Raw genomic sequence first — 24,882 nt, 5'->3', positions numbered from 1 at the left:
AAAGCACGTTGGGTTTTTTGTGTTCCAGATATGAGCAAGACAGCGGTCATGACAGTGGGAGTGAAGACGCCTTCTTTGACTCATCGCAGCCTTGCACACTGGTCACTTTAGGCATGAAGAAGTTCTTTATCCCTGACACACCTGCTGCTCCTAAGGATCCAGCCAGCAGAATCCTTCCCCTGCCGTCGTGCTTGGGCATTTGCCTGGACTGTGACAGAGGCATGGTAGGGTTTTACGATGCAGGCCGTATGAAGTGCCTGTACGAATGTGAGGTGGATTGCTCTGGCTTGATGTATCCAGCGTTTGCTTTAATGGGCAGTGCAGCAGTGCACCTTGAGGAAGCTGTCACAGCCAAGGACAGGGAGTACCACGATGACATCTAGTGCAGCAATCTCTTCCTCTCTTCCTGTTGCTGTTCTGAGACAGAAGATGAAAGCAGAAGAATTCTACCTTAGCTTTTAGTCCTGATAAATTATATTCTACCTACGTGTTGCTCACAAGCCTCTGGCCTGTGATTTTTTAAAATAAAAGGTCCAGGCACTTCCTGCAGCACAGGAATTCTCCTGCCTTTCTTGTGATCTGTGCAATGCTGTTCTCCACAGATTTCTTTTCCTGGGGGAAGCAGGGAAGAAATCTGACTAGCAACCAAAATTTACTTTTCAGGACTAGTAACCAAAACTTACTCTTCGGGGTAGAAATCTGCCTTTTATTTAACTTACATCCTTACATAGTCAGTTTTGTATTTAATGAAGTCAAAGCTGACAGTGTGTGATTGCCATTCTCCTTTTAAGAAATCTGCCTAAATGCCTCTGCAGGGTTAAATGCTTTCCAGTTAAACCCTGAGCACCAGTTGGGCCTTTCAGCACAGAATAGCATATAAAAAATATAATATGGAAGAGTAAAAAATTAGAAATGGTGTTGAATGTTTAACTTATACTTGGAATGATGAAGGTAAACTTGAATCTGATTGCATGTTGTATACCCTTAATGTGATTGTAAGTTAAAACTCAAGTTCTGACACTCAGTGTCATATAGTTGGTGGCATAATGGCAAGTTTCTTTATTTTTCCAGGCTTTTACTCTAAGCTATCTAAAATAAAGTGCAATTGTACCTTAAATGTCAGAATTTGGAGTCAAAAATAGGAAATGTTTGCATGTGTGAATAATGGTACCTGGTATTTAGGCAAAAGCAAGTGAGTTGCTGACATGAGTAATTATATGTGAATTTAAAAAATTAACCTATAAAAGCAAGTATTAAAGAAATTTCTGATTTAATTTTTTTTATCTAGTAGCAGCTTGGATTTTTCTTAGTAAGAATGTTAAAAATGCACTGGTTAAGTTTTGAGACCTAATTTCTGCCTTAAAGGATGTCTCCCTTCAAATTTCAGTTCCTCTAATGTTAAAAACTGTATCACATTTGCAGAATCATAGAACCACGGGAACAGCTTGAGTTGGAAGAGACTTTTAAAGCCCATCTAGTTCCAACCCCCCTTGCCATGAGCAGGGACATCTTCTGCTAACCAGGTTGCTCAAAACTGCATTCAACCTGACCTTGGACTCTTTCAGGGATGGGACATCCACCGCTTCTCTGGGAAACCTCCAATGTCTCCATAACCCTCACTGTTAGAAATCTCTTCCTTATGTCCAACATAAATCTATCATCTTTTAGTTTAAAACCATTGCCCCTTGTCCTGTCTCTCAAGGCCTTGGTAAAAAGACTTCCTCCATCTTTTTAAAAAATTCTTTTTATATATTAAAAGGCCATAATAAGGTCTTTCTGGAGCATTCTCTATGCTGAAAAACTCCATCTCTTACAGCGTCTTTACAGGAGAGGTATTAACAGCCCTCTGACAATTTTTGTGCCTCTCCTCTGGACTCTGTACTGGAGGTCTCAGAGCTGAAGGCAGTGTGTGCAAACACACATTGCTGGTTCATGGTCAGTTTTTCATTCATCAGGATGCCCAAGTCCTTCTCTGCAGAGCTGCTCTCCATCCCCCAGTCTGTATGGATAGTGGAGATTTCCTGGATCCAGGTGCATTACCCTGTACTTGGTGAACTTCATGAGATCCGCATCAACACTGGTGCCAGGACAGACCCTTGAGGGATACTGCTCATTACTGGTTTCTGCTTGGACATTAAGCTGTTGACTGTGGTTCTTTGGGTATAGCTATCCAGCCAATTCCTTATTCACTGAACAGTCCATCTGCTTAAACCCTTCTTTCAAGTTTAGAGGTAAGAATGTTGTGGGGAATCTTATCAAAAGCCTTACAGAAGTCCAGCTACATGTTATCTCTTAGCTGTTCCCTTATCCAATACTGCAGACAATGGGTCACAGAAGACCACTAGGTGAGTCAGGCAGTTTTTGCCCTTGGTGAACTCTTCTGGCTGTCCCTGATCGCTTTCTTGTCTTCCATAAGTTTTGACCTATCTTCCAGGAGGTTCTGTTACATGATCTTACTGAGAATGGAGGTGGACTGCCTCTCTTGATAGAAACCCATGTATAAAAAAAAAGTAGGATGCCTGAACTGTTGACTTGTGGAAAAATAAGGATCTAAAGTGAAGAATGTTTCTAGTAAGTACTTGGTGCTTTCTAATTTGGGGATATGCTTTCTAATTTGGGGATATGCTTTGTAATTTGGGGATAGTGTTGCATCTTGATGAATGTGTGTGAAGTATGCTTACTAAGTACATCTATACAGCTATAGAGCTGCGAAATGGGACCTGAAAATCACAATACAGTTAAGTGAATGTAGGTCATAATGCAAAATTTTTGCAGGCTTTGCTGTGTGAACTGTTGTACTGATCTGACCTGGAGTCCACCTCTCCCAGTGTCTTCTCTCCTAAGCCTCTGACTGTGGCCACTGTTGGAAAAAGGTGTCAGAAACAGTTGTCTATGCCATCATAAGCATGACAGCCAGAAAGGCCCAGCAAGTGCAACTTCTTGTCTGGATCTCACCTGCAAATGTTCTGTCTTGATAAGGCAGTCTGAAAGTGCACTCCACAGATTCAGTGTGAGTTGTGTGAGAAACACTTTGATGTCCCAGCAAGAGGTGTGAAGTATGGGGTAACTTTTGGAATTCTCTGCTGCAGGAGAAAAGACAAACTGTCTCTTACTAGTTAGCCTTCTTAGTAATTTCTTCTGTTTTAGATGGTTATCATTATAGCCTTTAATTTCTGTCATTCCCTCCCTTTCATCTTCCCTCTTACTGGATTGAAGCCATTGCTCTTTTGCCTGCTGATGCTGACTGAACAGTCTGTCCATAAGGCACTCTGTTGCTGTGAAGGATTACAAAGTTTTGTGTTTTCCTTCTTCCTGTAGTTCTAAAACCATAATTGTCTTTTATTTCGTTGATACCTGACATAAATAGGGCAGGAGATCTTTCTCCTTTTCAATGCCTTTATTAAAGAGATTCAGCTCAGGTGGGGAGAAATCGACGGGTCGCGCCCACGCCGCCGCTGTCCCCAAGAGTGGCACGGAGGAGGAGGGTGATGCAGCTCTGTCCGCTGGTCTGCAGGCAGAGCTGGGGACTGCGTCCTCACGGGAGATTCGCAGATTCCTACTTTTCAGTCCAACGCTCCGGGTCCCCTCCTTAGTGAACATCCTTTCAGGTCAGGGTGAGAAGCAAAAAAGATCCAAGCAGGTACTGGACTTCGCGCCCATCCTTAGACATCACCTAGGGTCCCCTAATTCTATATTGGCTCGTTGTTTTTAGGGGTTTTCTAGGAAAACGGGAAAATTTTGGCGCGGTGCATTTCTCATTTGCGTACGTGGTCCCAGGCCACTCCTATTCTCCTGGGCTGCGTGTCCAGGTGTAGCTCCGGGGCAAGCATTGGGAGGACAATGGCTAAATCACCAACCATTAACGGGCAATTAAAGAACTCTTTACAATTAAGCTAATTTAACAGCAACTGGTCCCACCGTTTTTTTTTCTCTGTAACCTTAAATAAAAATAGGTATCTTTTTATTCATAACAATACCCAATACCATGTTCATGACAAAGCTTCTTCTGCAGCATTTTTCATGCAGTCCTGACGGTTAGCTCTGCATGCAGGGTTTTCCCCACCTGGTGTGCTGCTTTGCATTTGTTTATGTTGATAATGCTTGCTTACCTAGTCACTAAGTTTTGAGGGCCTTTTGCAGCTCTTCAGTCACTTCTAGACTTGGATATTCCCGAGTGGCTTAATTGGAAACACAAACATGCCCATGTTTTTGTTTGTTTGCTTTTCCAAGTCTTGGAGCAAACTAAGTTGTAGTGAGACTCAGAATATCTCTCTGCTGTTAAGATTTTTTGCTCCTTCCACTTCTTTCCCCCCCCTCCAATATTTATTAAACCCCAAGCCAAGCACTGAAAACTCTTTCATTAGTATACTCTGTTGAGTATGAGTGTCATGATCTTACGTGTGAGTGCAGCAGTCAGAGAGAGCCAGGAGAAAGGATTCTCACTTCAGTAGCTGTGACTTCTCCCCTTGTATAACTGGCAATGGTCAGTTCATTTACCACACAAAGAACCAGCTTAGAGCTGTAAGTTGTAGGGCTGAACTTTCTTTTCCAGACCAAATCTTCTTCCACAGACAAATGTTTCATTTTTGATTCCTTTGTTTCAGAAACTGGTCTAAATTAGAGGCTTTATGTCATGCTTAGCATTCCACATTTCCACATTTAGATTTTTTTATAAGCATCTAGATTTGTATCATCGAACCTTCTGTTACTTTATGGAAATATTTGTAAATGGAACACTCTATTGCAGATATGAAGACAGCACCTTAGACTCAATGATCTATAAAAAAGATTATTGGTTTGAGACTGTAGAAGTAAGAAATTCAAAATTTAGGGGCTTTTTTATTAGAGTTTCGAATTCATTTAACATGTGTTCTGCTATGCAATTACTTACTCTACTGGACAGAGACTGATGCTACTTTAAACATTTATCTACCTTTTGATATAACTGTTTGTATTTATCTCATTCTGAATTTAAAAACTGATTTGGCTTTTGGTGTTACTTGAATACTTAGTATGCATTCCAGAAGTACTCTTTGGTGCTTACTCCAGCTTAATAAATAAAACACACACTGTCATGAGGCACTGACAACATGCTGTGATATTTTTTCCACTACCATGGAAGTGTCAACTTTCAGAAATACAGTTCAGCAGTACTTGCCTATACAGATAATTATTTTTTCAAGTTTCTCCCTACAAAACAGCACTTTACAATGTAGACTAAGCTAAAAATGGTGTGGTATTGTGTGGATCTTTGTGCAATATAGCTGTTTGGTGACTATGGTGTGACTTGCAAAGCTTCATGCAGGTGTGAATCATGTAGACACTTTTTAGATACCTAAAGCTTTAAAAGAAAGGCCTTGTTTGAAAATATTCTGAAATGTAAAAGTGATGTCTTGTTTTTTTTTCAATAAAAGCTGAAATACGTTATCTTAGTCATTCACATTATTACATTCCAGCTCCTAAGTATCCTGGTTGAAATAATTTTTCCTACAAAACATGACAATAGGTGACCTGTGGGGAGAAAGCATTGCTTTGGTTCTCAAGTGTGCTCATATACCAGTACTTCTGATTTTAGGAGGACTAAAGAGTAGTTTGGACTGACTGCCAGGCTTTTACTTAAGATGCTGATGTTAGGAACTTGAGTGCCTGAGCCTTCCTCCCTAGACAGGGAAGGAAAATGCGCATCCAGAAGGAACTTGGCTCTTGAGCATTTTCAAGGGAACCTACCCCTTCCCTAGCAGAGGAAGCAGATGCTGCTTAGCTCTTCAACCTGTACAGCTCTGCCAGAAGACCTCAGGTTGGGTGGACCTGCCTGGTTCTTCAGTTCTGAAACTTGGTGCCACTGCTTAAATCTGCATTCCTTGTTCCATTCAATGTTTACATTAGTTGATGCTGTTGTTTGCAGGACGTTGTAAAGTTCCCGCTTCCAGTGGTTGCTGCCTTCAGGCCAGCTGTGTGTGCATGTGGAAGAAAGAGAGGCTGTATCCACAGGGAATCTCCTGTGAGCTGAGCCAGTGCAGTTAAAGCAGCCAATATGTAGATGTGTATGCTTTAGGAGAGGCAGACTGATGCTCCTGTGAAAGCAGGAGTATTGAAACCAAGAACAGTATTCTGCTGAATTTTCACAGAATCACAGAACAGTTAAGGTGCGTAGGGACCTCTGGAAATCATCTAGTCCAACACCCCTGCCAAGGCAGGGTCACTGTCATTGTTTAGGAATGGTATTCCTCACTTAAGTGTTCCCAAGGAAACAGCCCATACATGTGCTGCTTTCTCCCTTCCTTCCCCACTGTGGCTGGAGAAGGATGGAGAGGAGAATTGGAGGCACAAACAGGTAAAGATCACAGGTTGAGATAAGGAGAATTTACTAGAAAAAAATAAGAAAATGAGCAGCAACAACACCAATACTAATAACTGAGTATACAAGACAGGTGGATAATTGACAAGGGATTGCTCAGCACATGGAACCTGGTGCCACCTGAAGGCGCACCCGGCACACCTCGGTGAAAAACCACACACTCCTCTATCCTCACTGTGCAGGGCGTGAGCTGGTATAGAATAACCTGGCTGTGCCACCCATGGCTTCTGCAAAAGTTAACTGCCCTGGGTGGAACCAGGACCTTCACCCAGAGCCAGGGAGAACGGGAGCACTTCCAGATGGGTTTTGAATGTCTCCAGTGATGGAGACTCCACAACCTCCCTGGGCTTTCCCAGTCTCAGCTGAAGTTTTTCCTCATGTTAACATGGAACTCCTTGTGTTTGATTTTATGGCCATTACTTCTTGTTCTGTCACTGGGCACCACTGAAAAGAGTTTGGCACCATATTTTTGGCTCCCACATCTGAGATGTTTGTATTTATGAGGTCCCTTCTCAGTCTTCTCTGCTCTGGACTAAACAGGCCCAGCTTCTGCAGTCTCTCCTTGTGAGAGAGATGCTCCAGACCCTCAATCATCTTTGTGGCCCCTACTGAACACTCACCACTAGCTCCTTGTTCTTCTTGTACTGAGAAACTGGACACAGCACTGCAGATATGGCCTCACTAGGGCTGAGGAGAGGGGCAGGAACACCTCCCTATTGACATGCTGGCAGCGCTCTTCCTGAGGCAGGATGCCATTAGCCCTCCAGTCCACAAGGACACTGCCGGCTCACAGTCAGCTTGTCATTCATGAAGACTCCCAGGTGCTTCCCCACAGGGCTGCCACCCAGTAGGTCAGTCCCCAAGCTGTCCTAGTACTTGGGGTTATTTCTCCCCTGTTGTAGTATACTTGCCATCACTGAACCTCACTAGGTTTCTCTCCACCCAACTCTCCAACCTATGAAGGACTCAATGAATGGCAGCACAGCCTTCTGATACATCAGCCCCAGTTTCATATCATCAGCAAACTTGTTGAGGGTGCCTTATACACCTTTGTCCAGATCATTGATAACAAGGCTGGATCCAGTACTGACCCCTGGGGAATGCTACAACCACAGGCCTCCAACTGAATTCTACTCCACTGACCCTCTGAGCTCTGACATTCAGCCAGTTTTCCTTCACTGTCCAGTCGCCCCATGCACATTTCCTGAGCTTACCTACAAGGATGTTATAGGAGACAGTGTCAAAAGCCCTGAAGCCAAGGTAGACAACATCCATAGTTCTCCTCACCAACTCATCCTGCCATGCCATCTCAGAAGGCCATCATACTTGTCAAGCATGATTTCCCCTTGGTATATCCAAACTGACTACTCTTGGTCACCTTTTCTTTTACATGCTTGGTGATGAAACACCAATCTTCTAGAAAGATCTGTTCCATCACCTTTTCAGGGAGGGAGGTGAAGCTGACTGGCTGGTAAGTTTCCTGTGTACTCCCTTTTTGAAGATGGGGTAACATTGGTCTTTCTCCACTTATTAGGGACCATTCCTGTTCTCCATCATTTTTCAAAGATGATGGAGGGTATCTTAACAGCGATATCTGCAAGCTCCCTCAGCCACCCTCTTTGACCATGGGGAAACCTTCCTTCTTCCAGCATTTCTCTCTTAACTCTGAGGTCTGGGATTTCTAAGAGCTGGCCTCAGCAGTAAAGATGGAGACAAAGAAGACATGCAGTAATTCTTCCTGACCTGTGTCTTCTGTCACTAGGACACCCATCTGGTTCAGCAGCGGCCCCACATCTTCCATCATGTTCTTTTTGCTGCTGATGTACTTGCAGAAGCCCTTCTTGTTGTCCTTGACATCCCTTGCCAGATTCAATTGCAAGTGGACCTTTTCTTATTGCGTCCCTGCATATTCTAATAATGTTCCTATAGTTCTCCCACATAGCCTGTCCCTTTTTCTACATCCCATAAATGTTGTGGTGTGTTTTTGTTATATTATTGTTTTCAAAATTGTTGGTATTGTACCCCTTCCCCTCCCCTAAAGCGTTGGTTTAGTCCCAGCTGTCAGTCCTCCCTCATACCTACCCCTTTTTCCAGAGATTTCCCTGTCAATTTTGCATCCTTCGATGCCTCATTGGTTTAGTTAAAGTGTTTCCCTCCCCTATTGGCTTAAACTCCCTAACTCCCTAACTCCCTATTGGCTTAAACATTGCAATCCCTGCCTTGCGTTCCACCCAAATCCCTTTGTTATTGGTCCCTTACCCTAAACTCCACCCCTGTCCTGTCCCTTAAAACCCACTGCCCTGCCCTTCTGCACGGTTCTTGCTTCTGTTTTATGTTGGGGTTGTGGAAGCTCTTGTTTTCACCCTTATGGTTTAATAAACAATCCTCAGATAAACAAGCAAGGCTTATCTTGCTTTTCTATGCTGATCCTTTGGCAACTGCTTAGGAGGTTCAGGGTCCTGGGGGAGGTGTCGCGCCCCCATCAAGCACATAACACCGAGCGCACTGCGACACATAAACTGCTGTCTTCTGTTCTGAGATCAGCTAGAAGCTTCTTGCTCATCCATTCAGGTCTCTTGCCCACTTTGCTTGAATTTTTTTATCATGGGACATAAGTCTGCTTGGAGGAAGTGATGCTTGAATATTGACCAGTTCTTTTGGACCCCCTTATCTTCTAGACCCCTAACCCGTGCTCCTTTTTGAAGAGGCTGACGTTAGCTCTCTAGAAGTTCAGGGTTCTAGTCCTTAGTGCTTTGCTTGCTCCATGAAGGATCCTGAGTTCCACCATCACATGGCCATTATAGCCAAGACTGTTCCCAGCCTTCTAATTTGTGACTAGTTCCTCCTGATTTGTTAGTATCAGGTCCAGCAACATACTTTTCCTTCTTGGGTCCTCTTTCACTTCTGTCAAAAAGTTATTGGGTGGGTGTGCTGAGCCATGTTGCCCTTCCAACAGTATCAAGGTGTTTGAAGTCCCCCAGGAAAACCAGGATCTGTGACTGTGAGGCTGCTTCCAGCTGCCCACAGAAAGCCTCATCAACTTCCTTCTGATGAGGTGGTGTGCAGCAACCACTCACAACAGTGTCATCCTTGTCAGTCTGTCCCTTAATTCTTACCCATAAATTCTGAACTCGTTTATCTGCCCCTGGAAAGCGCTCAATACATTCCTGGTACTCCCTCACTTAATGAGCAATGCCACTGCCTTGCCATGCTGAGCTGTCCTTTCTATAAAGTACACAGCCATCCATGACAACGTTAAAGTAATGCGAGCAATGACATCAAGGTTCTGTTTAGGTTTCTAGTTCTTTTTTACTCTCCATGTGCATTTGGCTACAGGCATTTCAGAGATGTGGCACAGCATCCAGGTTCACTAGAAGGGATTTACCAAAGCCATACACACCTTGATGTGGTTAGCCCTATGGTTCTCATCTTGAGAGGCAGCCAAGGGAGATTTGTCACTGCACTGGCTCCCTAGGAGGAAGCAGTGGCAGGAGCATTGCCACTTCAGACAGAACACATCCCTGCCCTCAGTCCTTCAACTTAAAACCTGTCTCACCAAACTGGCCAGCCTGCTGCCAAAGATTCTCTTGCTCCTTCTAGACAGGTGGTTCCTGTTTCTCCCTGACAGGCTGTCATTGTTAAAGTACAGCCCATTGCCATAAAACCCAAAAACATTTTGATGGCACCAGTTATGAAGCCAGATCTTTATCAGCACTATGGGTCTACTTCTTTGTCTCTGTTTCTTTCTCTGTGTCTCTCTATTTATTTCTCTTCTGTCTCTATTTCTCCAACTGCTAGCATAGATGAGAAGAGGACTTGGGCCCTAATATTTTTCACCTGCCTCATGAGGACTTCACAGTCTTCCTTGATCCTGACTATTTTGTGGCTTGCAGCGTCATTTGCACCCACATGAAATAGTACTTGGCTACTTGGCAAGTTGGGCTGCTCTCTAGGCAACATCGCAGATCTTAGCCCCTAGCAGGTATCACAGCTCTTCTGTCTCTCCATCAGACTGGCAGATGGGGCTTGCAGTGCCCCCTAATACAGAGCTGCCCACTATGAGTAAGCTTTTTATTTGACTGCTATTCTCCAGTAGGTTGTTCAAAGGTATAAATGACACGTTTGTTTTTTTGACTGAAATGTTGTAAAAACAGACAGAAGGGTGTCTGAGGAAGCATTTGAAAAGGGCTGTGGAGAATATTTTGAGTATCCCACCACCATATGAATGCAGAGCTGTATGGTGCTTTCCAGGGTGTTTGCCATCAGCGGAAACCTGAGATGGTTCGTGGTCTTTGGCTCAGTTCCTGCTCAGAATCAAGTGTCTGAAAGCCTATTTTGAGGTTCAGAAAAACAAATGCGTCTGTGTGAGAGAGAATTTCAGTTTGCACTAGAGTCTCAAATTAGAAAGAAGTGGCTTTGATTTGGCCCGAAGGATATTTCTAGCTTCTTGGTAAAATAGTAAGGCTTTTTGTGTATTTATTCTCCAACTATAAAAATTGCACTGAGAAAATCCAAGTTAACCTGAAAGAATCCATTTGTTTTAGCAAGCCTGCCTGATTGGGTAGGCTTAGTCCTTGTTCTTAACCCTTTTATTCCTCCTGTCTCCCATAAGACATTTGCATGGGAGAAGTGGGGGGCTTAAACACTATTAAAAATACTTCTCTCAAAAATTAATTTTTTCCCTGTTTGTTAAATTCTTCCTCTCTTTTGCTCTATCATAGCTGGTTTCCTGTTCTTTTCTCAGACCTGAAAACAGCAGTATTCTGCTCCTTTGTTCACTCTGACTGATGAAGAAAAGAAAGAAAAATACAGAGCTATATTTAAACTAGATGACGGTGGGGAGAAAGTGCCCTAGGTAGATCAGAAAACTTTCAATTTGGTAGGAAAAAAAAAAAGGCAAGAAAGGACAGTATTTTCAGAAGACATGAAAAATAATTATTTTCTACCTTGGACTCTATGAGTGACCATTCTGCATGGGTGTTTGAGCAGGGAAGGGAATCATGCAGGCAGAGGAGGCTCCCACTGGTGCTGCTAAACATGGACAGCCCACAGAACAGCTTGGCATATTGTCCAGAACTGTTTCTGGGACTGGTCAGGCACTGCAGCCTGGTGGGCTAAAACAGGGGAACATTCAGTTTCTTCCTATGTGGTATAATGTGCAAGTGGCTTTGCTTATGTCTGAACTTGAATAAAATTATTATATTTAGACTGTCTGTGTGTCAGTTGATTTAAAAGATACCCATCTCCAACAAAAACATTGTCTCCATATCTATCCATCCTTTCTTAAAAAGAGAACTGTGGTATAACTTTTAAGTAGTAGTATTTATAGCAATCTAATTTAAGTGAGTCATCATGCTTTGCTATATAGCATGCCACAAAACCACTATAACTAAACTGGTGGAAGAAAAAAGCTTGAAAAATAATCTCATAAATACTCCTTCAAAACCAAGGCAAGCGATAAATGAAGGTTGAAAAGTGAGAATTCATTTAAGAAGTCATTTCATAACATAATTGCAGGGATTTAAACTAAGTACTTGGCTAGGAAAAGCTAATATAATTTCTCATAAAACCTGCCTCTATATATATCTTGGGTAAATGTGCTTGTATTTGTGCTTAAGTGCATGTATCTTTTTTTCCTGGAAAGTTACTTGACTACTCACGACATTTTTAGGAAAGTCAGAAGACAGCGGGACTTACTCAAATAATCCTGATAATTGTTCTTAGGCCCATCTTACTCAAAATTGTGCATATTGCTTGGCTAAGTGTGCTCGCTGCAGCCAGGTATTTACATAATCAAGATGACAGAGCATGTTCCTTTTCTTTCCTCACCTGGGAGTGAACAGGGTGAAGGGACAGTCTACTTGAGACTGCACCTGGGTCAGTGCATCCCCTCCTCCTGTGAACATTAAACCTACAGAAGGTGTGAAGATGTGGCATTGTACCCCAGTGGAGCTGACAGGATTACTTTTTCTCACTTTTTTCCTCGCCAAACCTGTAGACAATACAGACACTTTCAGGTCCCTCCCTGCCATTTCTTGGGAGTAATAAGACTCTAGACTTGGGAGTGATGTTAGGGAGCCCAGTTCCTGTGTATCTCTAACCTGGTAGAAATTCTCTGTGGCCATGTCCACAGGATGGCCATTCAGGCTCTGGAAGAAACTTTCTTTGTGGACTGCGTGGGAGTTACAGGTTTCCCACAGGCATTCCACACTTAAGCTGAATTTGTCACTTCTTTCCCTATTTAGAAGATGCTATAAATCAGATGCCGCCTCATACTCCAGGGTATTTATGCAGGTGTGAATTCATTCATGCCTGTTTTACTGTGACTTTTTCCTGCTTCCACAGAGAAACAGGAAAACAAACCCTTACACAAAGTAAATGTAACCCAAAGTGTTGATTTATCTTTTTTTTACAATGACAATAGAGATCATTTTAGAGACTCACCGAGACAGAAAAATAGGATGAAAAAGGATAAGACTGGACTTATTATGAAAAAAAAATCACATACAGTACCAGGTTTGTACTATTTTAATTTTATTTCAGAGCATCTCATTTTTTTTCCAGACATAAAAGAGGATGAGAAATGTATTTCCAAGACACTAGAGAGAAAAGTAAGATTTTTCTGTGTAAATTCTATTTGTTGTCCAAATACCACAAATCCCTTGCAAACTCAGATTTTTTTGGGTTTTTTATTTTGGGTGTTTTTTTTTACTTTGTGCAGTTTGTATTTTGTGAGGCTGCGTGGAGGCAGGCTGGCCAGCTCTAAGTCCCATTGAGTTCCTCCATGCACTAGCCAGGTGCCTTTGCACCTGGCAGGCACAGCACCCACAATGGTGCCTTACTGCTCCGAATCAAGGGGCAATAACATCCAGCATACAGATTCGTGGTGTAACTGTATTCATAGAGTAACTGAGTATGAGTTTATCTTCCAGCAACACTTTCGTGAGTTGCTGTGAGAGCAGTGAGTACAACAGGACACACTGTCTTGTGGAGCCTTTCCACAGGGCCCTGATGTGGTTTTTTGTTGGGTCTTGGATGCAGATTTTGGAGCAGAGTGAGCCCTGGCCTCTTATCCTGGTTGCTTGTGCTCAGCTGTCCATGTGGAGGGATGTTCACTGTCCCTCAGAGTTTCAGCTCTCCCTGCTGATCCCTCTGTTGTTACTAACACTGAGGTTTTGCCAGTTTATGAAAACTCCCCAAGGTGCCCTGGTGTGATCCTCTACTCCAGGACACGCCTGTCTGGGCTAGCTCGAAGTTCACCCTAATAAAGCCAATTGTGTGTACTGTTGTGAGCCTGGAACACATAACCGGGCAGCAAGGAAGAATGTTGAAATATTTTTAAGAATGCATAGTCAAAACATATTGATGGATAAGCAGAAACAAAAATAGTTAGGAGAGATGAGCTATCTGTTTTCACAGCAGCCATCAGCAGTTTTTCCTGGGAGACAGGCTGACCCTTCTTTGTTCTGCTTCATGTACAATCAGTGTGTGCTTTGCTTTGTACAATCTGTAATCTCACAAGTACCCATTTACTTCTCAAGGGAGAGGTGAAAGATTTAGAGCTGTGTGAAGTGCTCTTTGACTTGGACCAAACGAGGCTTTAGTGTATTTTCCAGTGCTGCTGGTAGCACTGGGTTGTCCTCAACAGGCCACACAAGAAAGGCAAAGGCACAAGGGCTGGCTGCTTTGAAGTAAATCTGGGAAATTGTTCTTCTCCTTTGAAATGCAAACCCAATGGCAAAGCCATTGCTCCAGTGACTGCCTCTCTGCTGCCTTTGATATGGCACAATACAATGCAAATGTTTTCTAGAGAGTGACTATCAAAAGGTTTTGAGAAGCAAAGGAAGAGAGAAATCATATTCTTATTTTCTACAGCTATTATGCTAAGCAATAGTTGGCCTGTTGAAAGCAGGTTTGCAGAGACCAGCTTGTAGAAAATTAAGTTAAAATCTTGCCCTTCCCCAGTGTGACTCAGTGGATGATTGTACTGTGTTTCTCTGTTCACATCAATATTTTTCCCATTTGCAATGTTTTTGCCAGAAGAAATTTAGGTTTGGCTTCTACACTGAGAAATCTGCTTGAAGTCCTTATGCCATCACTACGGAATTTGAAAGCAATATTCTTTATCAATACAAGAAAGATTTCTTACTTGCCATTTGTTCATGCTGTGGAATTAGCAGAAAGTGATTTTTTTACACTTGATTATTTATTTTTAAAACTATACCGTACTTTTTTCTCCTCCTGGTTCCCTCATTTGTTGAGGATAACAAAAGAAAAGCAGGTTCTATTGAGAAAAAAACCAAATGGACAAACCTACAATTTTTTTCTAATATCAAAACAAAATTATATTTTATTTAAAAAAGGACAAAACTCTTAAATGATCTATTGATTACATCTTCCTGAACTGAGACTAGGGAAGTAGATATCTGATGCAGACATGATTGATTCTCCTTTTCAGTGCAGACAGGATTTTAACCATTTTCTTCAACTCTGCATATCTGTCTTTCTGGTCTGAATTTTCCCAGTTTCCAAAGCAAGTTTAGGTTTCATTCACTCATTTACTTTGCGTGTGACTAAGATGTTCAGTTCAAAACTGGTTGAAGCTATGAAATGGGCTTTGTTCCATGGCTTGCTGAAGCAAGTAATAGATTGGAAGAAAACAGCTTTAAGCCAAGATACTGAAAATGAATAAAGGATATGATTATTAATACTGCAGAAAGATTAGGTAATGTTATAACTTTGAAATACAAGAACCTGCCAATTCTACTTCTCTTTTCTGTAATTTTAAGTTACCAGAACATTTTTATCTCTCTGCCCTTCCCCTTCTTCTAAAACATTTAGTCTAAATGCCTTTCAAAATACTGTATATGTTGACATAAATAGCATTAGAAATACTTAATGGATAATTAATGTTAGTTTCCTTCATTTAACAGCTAGGGCTTTCTATCTTAGCAAAGTGCTAAGACTACAATATTGGAAGTTACCATCCCATTGAAGAGGAAGAGCAACCCTGTTTTACACCTTCATTAACAAGCTCTGATCTGGTCCTTGGGTAGTTCATTTGACACAGTTAACATCAACAAGCTTCCAATTATTTAAGTTTTGTGTTAATTTTTTTTCATATTATTAAAAAAACATTGCTGGATTCAACAGAAGAAAGAAGAAAAATCCATGTGTTGAGCCTCAGCAGTGAAATACTAAATAATCTTTCTCATGTTGAAACACAGCTGTGTTTCAAAAGTAAAGTCTTTACTTAAGAAAGTACTTATTGACAAAATACTGACTGATCATTTCCTTTTACAAAACTGCTCCACACAGCAAGGCTGTCAAAAACAAAGCCAAGCAAATGGAACAAAAACAGCTCTGAGAAAGTAATTTAAACTCGTCTTGATTGTATTAGTTTCAAGACATTGCCATTGCTTCATAAATTCCTGAATAGACCCCAGAAAAGGAGAAGAACAACACATTTCATTAAACTCCAAACTAGTTTTCTGATGGAGAGATGCAAGTGTATGCCCACATGGATGTGACAGAATGGTGAAATTCTTAACAACAGACATGAAGCATATCATATTAAAAAGACAACTTAGGTTCTTGCAAATAAATAGTCTTGGGTTTCTTTGTGTATCGAAAAAAACCCAAAACCCTCTGCTGTTTTCCCTTCTCCTTCATGTTTCACTTTTCATACCATGACTATTTTTACACACAGTTATGACAGGTGGCTGGAGTTTTAACCTCTGAAATCATGGCAGTTAGCAGGATCATCTCTTCTTCTACTGAAACACTCAGGTTCAGTTTTAAACAGGTATTTCTTCAGCCCAAAAGCCTGGCACTGTGCTGTATGCAGTCTTCCAGGTCTGACAATTAATATAATTTAGTAGTGAGCTTAGTTCCGTTAAGTTGTTGTCATTAAACCATCTGCATGATGATCACAGCAACTCTTGTGAAATACTGTGGGTATAGCCCAGAGAGAAGCCTTCTTAAACAGTGTTTTTAGTGAAGTAAAGTATTTAGTCCCTTAATCTTCAAAACGGCTGTATTTTCATTAAATACTGTAAATACACAGGTAGAAGCTGTAAGATAGTGCCTTCCCTTGTTTTTGTAAGGTAGTGCCCTGCACTCTTCCTGAGGGAGCCAAGCAGTGAAGTCTGCTACAGGAGGACCAGAGTCCATTTTCTGGGCTGCTGGCAGGGTTATTGCCCACCGCATGTTGCACACAAAAGTTGCAGACCTTTGCCTGGTTGGTTTGTCACTACCATCTTCACTACCAGGCTGAAGTTAGTAGCGGGCAGAGCGGTCCATGATGGGCAAGAGGGATTATACTGGGTGCCCTCCCAGAGTGTCTATGGAGCAGATGCCTGGAATGAATTATGAGGGAAAGATTAGGAAAGAGTATGTGGGAAACTCTTCTGCAGCTGTACCAGTGGGGCCCTGCCTGTGTCCTGGCCACGGCATGGCTGGCCAGCTGCTATGGAGCACTGCTGGACCAGGGCCAGTGACCCCTTCTCAAGGGTCATCCGGAGATCCAGAGGAAGGTTGTGGATTTGTGCAGAGAAGCAGCTGTGTTTAGATGGGTCTTCTTTCTGCTTGACCTCATGACAGACCATAATGCCACAAAGAGAAATCCCAAGGAACATGTATTTCTACTTGGAGTGCAATGAAAGGCAAGGAAACTGGGATAAGAAAGGGGAAATTGGAAATAGGATACCTGCTTAAATATAAAACCTACAGGTGAAATTAATGTACTGCTCAAAGTGAGTTATGGGATTGCTGCTAGTGGTAGAGATACAGATGTATTAATTTGTGCTGTAGGAATAGAGGAAGCTCTCTGTTAGGGTGTATTTCAATGCAGACAAATATAAATTTGCTGCTATAAAGGCAAAACATTTCTAAACGTCAGTGAGGAAAAAAAGAAAAAAGTACTGAGAAGGTCAAAACTGATTATCTCAATAGACTGTGTCAAACAATGTCTGGTCCAAAGCACCCACAGTACCAATCAGTTAAAAACTCTGTTGCTTTACAGCAGAAGATATTTGCTTCAACTTCAGTGTGTTTAGCTGTCCATTTGATGAGATGTGGGGTTTTAGGGATGTGGCCCTTCCAGTGACCTTGGAAGGAGTCACGTTAACAAAGCTTGTGGCCCCAAACAGCTCTTGCTCACTAGCACCCGAAATGAAATCCTACCATAACCAGAGCCAGCTGTTCCAAACTGTGATTCAAGGGACCCAGCCAGAGACCAGAATGCCCAGTAGCAGGTCTGTAAGTGTAGCAGGAGCTCTGTCTAGCAGCAAGGGGTGGCAGCTGTACCTATTGACTCAAACCCCCGTGCCTAAAAAACGCCCACCACCCAAACCACAACACGAAACAAACCAAACCAGAACAAACCAAACGAAAACAAAATAAACCAAACAAACGAAACCCCCAAGCAACAAACACCGTCCAAAACATAAACAAGCAAACCCAACTGCATCAATGAACAAATCAATGAGCAAAGCTGCCGGCGCGGCGCGCTCTGCCGCGGCGCTGCCGGCAGAGGGCAGCACTGCCCCGAGCCGGCGCCCGCGGAGCTCCGCGGCCGCGGGGCCAGCGCGGGCCCAGGAACAGCTCCCGGGCCGGGAACAGCTCCCGGGCCGGGAACGCGGAGCGCTCCCACGGGCTGCTCTGACACCGGGAAATAGGCGACCCCACTTCCCAGGGATACAGCCGGAGCACCCCAGCCCGCAGAGCAGCTGCAGGGTGCTGGCGAGCGGCAGCAGAAGCGCTGGCTGCCAAGTTTCACCTGTGTGCTCACTGGTTGCCTTGGCCTGATGCCCGGGGAGATCCCCAGCCCTGTAGGAAGCACCTGGGAGTCCTGCAGCCCCTCCAAGAGCTGAGAAATAGAGGAGGAGTGCTTTGCCAGCAGGCTCCCAGAGCGGAAGACAGCAAAGGCCAAGTCGATTGCCAAATAGCTGCCGAGTCTTTGCTTACCGGGTTCCCCATGCAGAAGTGGGACACGTGAGTCTATGATCTGTGTCGCTGTCAGAGCCAGACACTGTCGTGGTCTGGCCATCTGTGGGCCATCTAGGTGAGACAGAAGATGCAGGACTACCACCCGTGCACTGTGTCTGCTCTTGTTGCACTGGTGCTAACAGAACTGCTGCAAAGACCAAGAACAAATTGTAGGATGCATGCACTAGGTATGCCTTAGGTACTAGGCAGGATATATACATTAGGCATACATCTTAGAGTGGTAAAAATCTTCTGAGCCCTACTAGTTGATATAAATAGGAGACTTCAAAGGCTAGCCAACAGGCAAAAACCTAAGACAGATATAGTGAAATAAAATTGAGGAAAAAACATATGTGTTCACTTGGCAGTGCTGAGGGTAAGGCCTATATACACAAAAAGAGGCTTCTATCTGCACTTGGTTAATGCATCTACCAGACATGCTTCAGACTTACAGTTTTGATCTCTCTAGAAATGCCAGAAGCACTCAGCTTTGTGCCACCATCGCAGGAACAGCTACAATGGAGTTCTGCACTGGGCACTAGGTACATTTTCTTGATTGCTGGGTCAGAAGGTGGTTGGGGGTTGCTTGTGTGAGTGCATGTGCCAGCCAAAAAGATTATACACCTTTTCATTTCTGGAAAGAGTGCTGAGTTCCAGGCATGCTTTTGAAACACCATTTTTTTTTTTTTCACTCAGGATTAAATTTGAATAGATGCCAACTACCTTCCCTTCCACATCCTTCCCACACTGGTAGTTGAGTGGCAGTGTCCCGTTCACAGTGCCTAGGCAACGCCTGCATACTGCTTTTGGTCCCCGAGCCCTGTGCAGGGGAACAATATGGTCTGTGGGCAGCAAGTCGCCCCAGGTGAGGTGAAGCAGAGCCTTCCTCTGGCTGAGCTCTGGTTGTCGCAGCTGGAGGCTGTTCTTGGCATATGTTCACTACATTCCCAGAAGGACATACAGCTTGTTCTAATACTGAACACTCAATTTGCAGGCACTGTGCGCCTGAGACTATAAATAATTTTAAAACCAAAAGACTTGGAGAAGATCACACTACCATTTCTTAATCTGGTAATGAATCCATAGGTGAAAAGAGGACACGATGACCATTTACACAACAGACTTCTCAGTCCAGAGGACATTTTAAAAAAATTGTTGTTGGGGATTAGTTTCTTTCCTTTTGTCCTTTTTACATATAGAAATTTTTCCCATAAGCTGCTGGGAAACTCTAACAACTGAGTACTTAACAAAAGCAAAAGAAGTGGCCAAGCTCAGGGGAGGAGGGTCTCTGGTTGCACTTTTCTTATCTGGGAGTTTCTCTCTGAGGGGCAGAGATACCGCAGGAATTGGGCGGTAAAGGATGGGCTGGGGCAGCTGCTGGCTCTCTCTGTCTCTCACTCGGCTTCAGAGGACGGTTGGATTGGGAAAGGGAATTGGCTGCTGCTGCCAGACTCCAGCCCAGACCTGCTTCTTCTGCCGTGGGGCAAGCCTCTGCTGGTGAGAGCAGCCACTGGACTGGGCCCTCATTACCACCGACCTCACTGAAAGAGGGACCTGTCCCATCTGCTCAGGGCCCCGGGATCCTGAGCTCGGCTCTCCCTGCCCTGCTGGGAGCCAGGCTGCTGCTCCCCCACCCTCGCCTCTTCTTCAGCGCTGCTCCGAGCTTTCTCTGCACCCCCTGCCTGCTGAGACATCCTGTCAGCCCAGCCCGGTGCTCCTGAGAGCCCCTGAGTTTCAAAATCACAGTTATTCAGAGGGAAGTGGGTTACATTCTCCTGCCTTCCTTAGCAGACACCTGCCTTTCAAACCTAGACAGTTGTCTGGATGGGGCTGTAGCCATCTAAAGCAGTTTCTTGGGAATCTAAATATCTGGATCTCTTACTAAGCAATGCAACTATTCAGCTTTGGAAAGGCTCTCTACTGACAAGCATATCAGAAAAAGTATCTTTCACTTTTTTTTGCTTTATTTTATGCAACACATATGAGATAATTTTTTCCCGTGATCAGCTCACTAAATAATTCCTTCATAATAAAAAAACAAATACCAGAATAATTGATGCAGAAAGGTCTCAGCCATGGTGTGAGTAGATCACTGATAACAATGTCCTGACATGGAGTAACCTAACATGTCCTTAACCATTCCCCATATGGGAGTTTCCACAGATTCCCAGGATGGTACTGGTAGTGTACCACTCTCCTGCAGCAATATAGCTTGCCTGGTTGAATTTTTTGTATGATGGAGTTCCACAAATCATCCTCTTTCCTAGGCAGAAGTTTCTTGAAGTCTTAAAGGTCCTTATTACACTACTTCCTTTTTTGTTCTTTCCTTCTAAGTACAAACTCTCTGCCAAATTCTTTAATCTGGCTTTAAAAGTCCTGCCTTCTAGCTTGCTGATTGCTTCCTGCACCCTCATCATGCTTCTAGTTCCCCTCAATTGGCTTCTATTTTTATGGAAAGACAGGTCCAAAACTGAACACAGAGCCAGGGAGAGCAGGCAAGTGCTTCACGTCTCATACTTGCAAGCATGCCATGGAGAGTCTGAATTACATATATCTGTTTTCTCACACTCTTATTAGCTTCTTGCCTGTAAGTTTCAGCACATTTTTTTTTTTTTCTCAAAGAGCAAAAAAAAATTAATTCAAGAAGGGCGCTGCTTCTCTACGGCAGTCCAGAAACCTTCTAGCTAATTAAACATATTAAAGTTATAAAATTACTGTTTTTGAAGGTGTCAACCAGAAGACTGTTTGTTCGCCTGGTATTGCTAAACTAGTTTCACAACATCTAGGGCATGATATCTGCTGGTTTTATAAACTGTGAGCTCAAAGATGGCCCTGGGAGAAAAATGGAATGTTTTGGCACGTTCAGCTACTGCAGTGTCCCTGAGTATTTCCTGGCTCGTATTTCCAAGGGATCCAGCGTCCTGAATCTCTGTATCTCATGTGTTTTATCTGCTGTTTGCATCTTTGTGCTTTTTTTTCATGGCTCATTACCTCAGCCTCACCTGGTAGCATCACGAGCTTATCCTACAATTAGCCCAACAATTGTAATAATTTTCCTCTCTCTGACACATGGACACTGACTTCTCTGAATCATCTGTGCCTTGCTGAAGGGCACAGTGCCATGCTTATGCCATCAGTGCTATGTCATGATTAAGTGAAGAAGGGATCTGTTTCAGGCTTCTAAGTCACATTTTCTCTAAAGAGCAGTGATGTAATTCGGTATCACAGTTTTAAGCAGCAAAGCTGATTTAAGATGCTTCTGACCACACTACCACCGGCTGCCTGACTGCTTTTTTCACACCCCCAGCAGACGTTTTTTAAAAGAGCAGTGACTGGTACTGCATGGGTGAGAATGAGCAACATGCCATGGGAAAGGGTGAACATCTTTGGCAATTAAACCACATTATGAAAATGTGACATGGAATAATGAGCTAGATACTCTGTAGCCAAGTGCCAGAAGAGGCATGCAGTGATTTATTCTTTTTAATTTTTTTTTTGTTTCTATAATTTATTTTTATTCAGATTATTCTGGTTTTCTTTGATAAATAAACTGGCACGCTTGTGGAATTCTCTCCATTATTGTGCTGTAATTTAACTAGATATGCAGTTTTCTGATAGTCACACTGGGAAGCCTCCTGGGAGCCTGGGTGCTAGTGATCAGCACTGACTTCTAGAGTAGAGTCCCCTCTAAAGTCTGGAAGCCTTATTTTATTAAAAATAGGTATTTCTATATTGCTCAATTTATATATTGACTGGGAATAATTTTATTACCAAAACAGATTGAAAGTGCTTTGAAAGTTTCCTCTGGCAGTGATTTTTAGCAATGTGTTGCTTACTCTTTTGATCTGCTGATGCCAGCCCATCAAGCAGTGGAGGGCTTGGTTACAGTTTTGTGCCTGCCTCTGAATCAGGCTGCAGCAGAGGATTTCCTCCACAGATGGCTGAGTAGTTATTTTGTGTTGGGAAGTACAAATAAAATAATCTTGATAGGGTGGCAAGAGAGCAAACAAGCCTCTGCAGGCTTCTCCGTAAGGAATCCTGCCTATTCATGGAAATACTGGTAAACTGAGGCAGTTGGTTCCTGGGAGCAGCAGTAGTGGAGTGGCTGTGTGAGTCCTGGTTGGTCAGGTGTGGCTGCAGGAGGCCACCCTGTCAGGAAGCAGAAGGCAGTGACAGTTGTTTAGAAGGGCTCTAGGGTACCTGGCAGTGACAGTCAATGTTGTACAGCAGAGATTTTTCACTTTCCTTAGAGGGGAAGGTTCATTTGGTGTATGTGTATGTGATGGAGGGGTAAACAACAGAAAAATCCAGTCAACTTGACCTTTTAACATCCCAGTCTGTGACTTTGCATAGAAATGTGGGGTTTGTTTTTCAGGGCAGTTCTGAGATCCACATATATTCACATGCATGAATCACACAAATGGGACCTTGCAGTCAGAAAACAACAAAATGCTGCTCAGGTTCCAAATTTGCTTACACATTACAGAGGTTGCACATGTTTAATATATGCTTTTGTGTGAGGGCAAGAACATATAACTTAATACATCTCATTCTGTGAGATGTATTTTTTCTTGGATGTTTATAAAAATTCCTTCATAATGGTTCTTTTAAAATAAATCCCTCCTTTAGCAATTAGGGCTGTTTGCTATCATTCACTTACCTTTGGAAAATTCTAATTCCAGACTCATAGGCAAAAGAAATGAAAAAAATTACATTATTTCCCTGCTTTGGGAGTTACTATTAAGGTGATACCTCATTTACTGCTCTGTGAAGGTAGCTGGTAAGAGGAATAAAAATGGGTATTTTAAAAAAAGTTCTTGCATTGAGGAACTTTGGTCTTTGCTTGAGTTGCAGTGAAGTGTTTTAACATCAGTCAGTATTGTTTCCACAAAAAATGATTTCATGAAGCTGTTGCTTTTCTTGAAGGACTAACACACAACTGATTCCAATCAGTTTCTTAATGGGTGTATTCACAGTCCAAATACAAGATGCAGTATTTCAGGTTACATAAATACTAATTTGTAATCCTGTGATCACGTACCTCTGTGCCAGGCAGATGCCTAATCGTGCTCAGAAACAGATTGCTTCAGTGCTTTTCAATCACTGTATCTTAGCCACTTAGTGTTTTGCTGATGAACTTAGCAAGGTTGGTACCTTTTTAGTAAGACCTTTTTAATGGATAAAGCAAGATGCATGGGATGGGGACACTTGCTTTGCTAAACTGTCTTGTAAATATTTAGTGTCCTGGGATGATTTTTCTTAGTAAAAAACTCTTCTGGAGGCTGAAGTGCTTCATCTTGCTATATTTCCAGCTTGGATAATAACTGTATAAGGTGCTCTGTCTGTCATGGCCTTAACTAATGCCTTCTTCATGAGGAGTGATGGAAAAAATTGCTGTACTTTCATGATCAGGCTTGTTCCTTTATTTCTCCACCTTGGAGGGTCCTGTGATATCATTCCATAGTAAGTTTCCCCTGGCAGTGGAAGTGATATAAACCCTTTCTCCCTTGTTGCTAGTAGCTGTCCATGCAGTGCTTACTCAGGTCATTGTGCAGCTCCAATGTGTCCTGACTTAAGACTGATCTATGAAGATTTCTGTAATGTTCAGAATATGCCTAAAATTCAGTACCTGCAGTCATAATGGCCAAATAAATCTGATGATGGCGTCTCCAGCTCACCTGAGTTTTTACTGCTAACTGTGGAGGAAATTCTCCCATAGAAGTAGAGGGTACTGTAGTGAGGAAGGGAAGTGTTCCCTATTGCTCTTGATGTAGTCCAGGAGTTCCAGGGAGCTCAGGGCTCAGATCCAGCAGCAGGCCTGTCAACCAGAAGGGGTTAGTCAAGGGGTGAGACCAAAGGATTTGGCTCAACACTCCCATTAGAAGGGGCAGAGTCCACCAGTGTGCACAGATGAGTCACCCTCTCAATTTGAGTGAAGACACCCTGATTTGTTTACTTTGATTACTCTCTGAAAGATGATTTGAACACACAAAGGGTCCTTGGGGCAATGGCAATTTTGTAGGCTGGGTATTTGTGCTGTGATACTGAGAAGTAGCATTTACTTTGATGGTTAAAAGAGAAGTAACTCCATGGGATATAAAGGGCTGTGTCCACTTACAACAATGAACTTGTGTGAACTTGTCCCTGTTTTGTTGATGAGTGTGCACCTCTGCATGGCAGATCTTCAGCTTGGATGCTGGTGTTTTCTTTAGATTTGTCAGTACTCTGGGGACTCTTTTCTAAGTGCAGAAAAAAAATGAGGTTCTTTTCTTACTCCCCATTCTGCCTAAAGTGAAATTCCATGCTCAGATCTCCTATTTCTGAATTTAGGGACTAGGTCAATCCATTATCAGCAAATGTCATTTCCCTCAAACAAGCTTGTCAAAATTCAACTGGCCAAGACATGCATGTCTGTCTGAACAGCCAACCTGACCAACTTCGATACTTTTGCTCCTTATCTTGCTTCCAGGCACAGTCTGATTATGCGAAATTCATTATCCTGGCAGTCCATACATTTCCTTGATGTTTGAGAACAC

The 24,882-nt window shown here is 42.9% G+C and overlaps 1 protein-coding gene across 1 annotated transcript in view; it reads left to right on the top strand.

The window, feature by feature from the left end:
- Positions 1-1,964, top strand: part of TRIM36 (tripartite motif containing 36) — a 31,962-nt gene extending 29,998 nt beyond the window's left edge. The window contains exon 10 of the mRNA XM_041398427.1: positions 29-1,964. Coding sequence (XP_041254361.1) covers positions 29-383 — 355 coding nt within the window. The 3' untranslated portion in view covers positions 384-1,964. The remainder of the gene's footprint in view (positions 1-28) is intronic.
- The last annotated feature ends 22,918 nt before the right edge of the window (positions 1,965-24,882 follow it).

This window comes from Onychostruthus taczanowskii, unplaced genomic scaffold, assembly GCF_017590055.1.
Source record: "Onychostruthus taczanowskii isolate IOZ18803 unplaced genomic scaffold, ASM1759005v1 scaffold148, whole genome shotgun sequence".
In the NCBI taxonomy this organism is placed as follows: domain Eukaryota; kingdom Metazoa; phylum Chordata; class Aves; order Passeriformes; family Passeridae; genus Onychostruthus; species Onychostruthus taczanowskii.
This window is presented reverse-complemented; position numbering and strand designations above follow the sequence as displayed.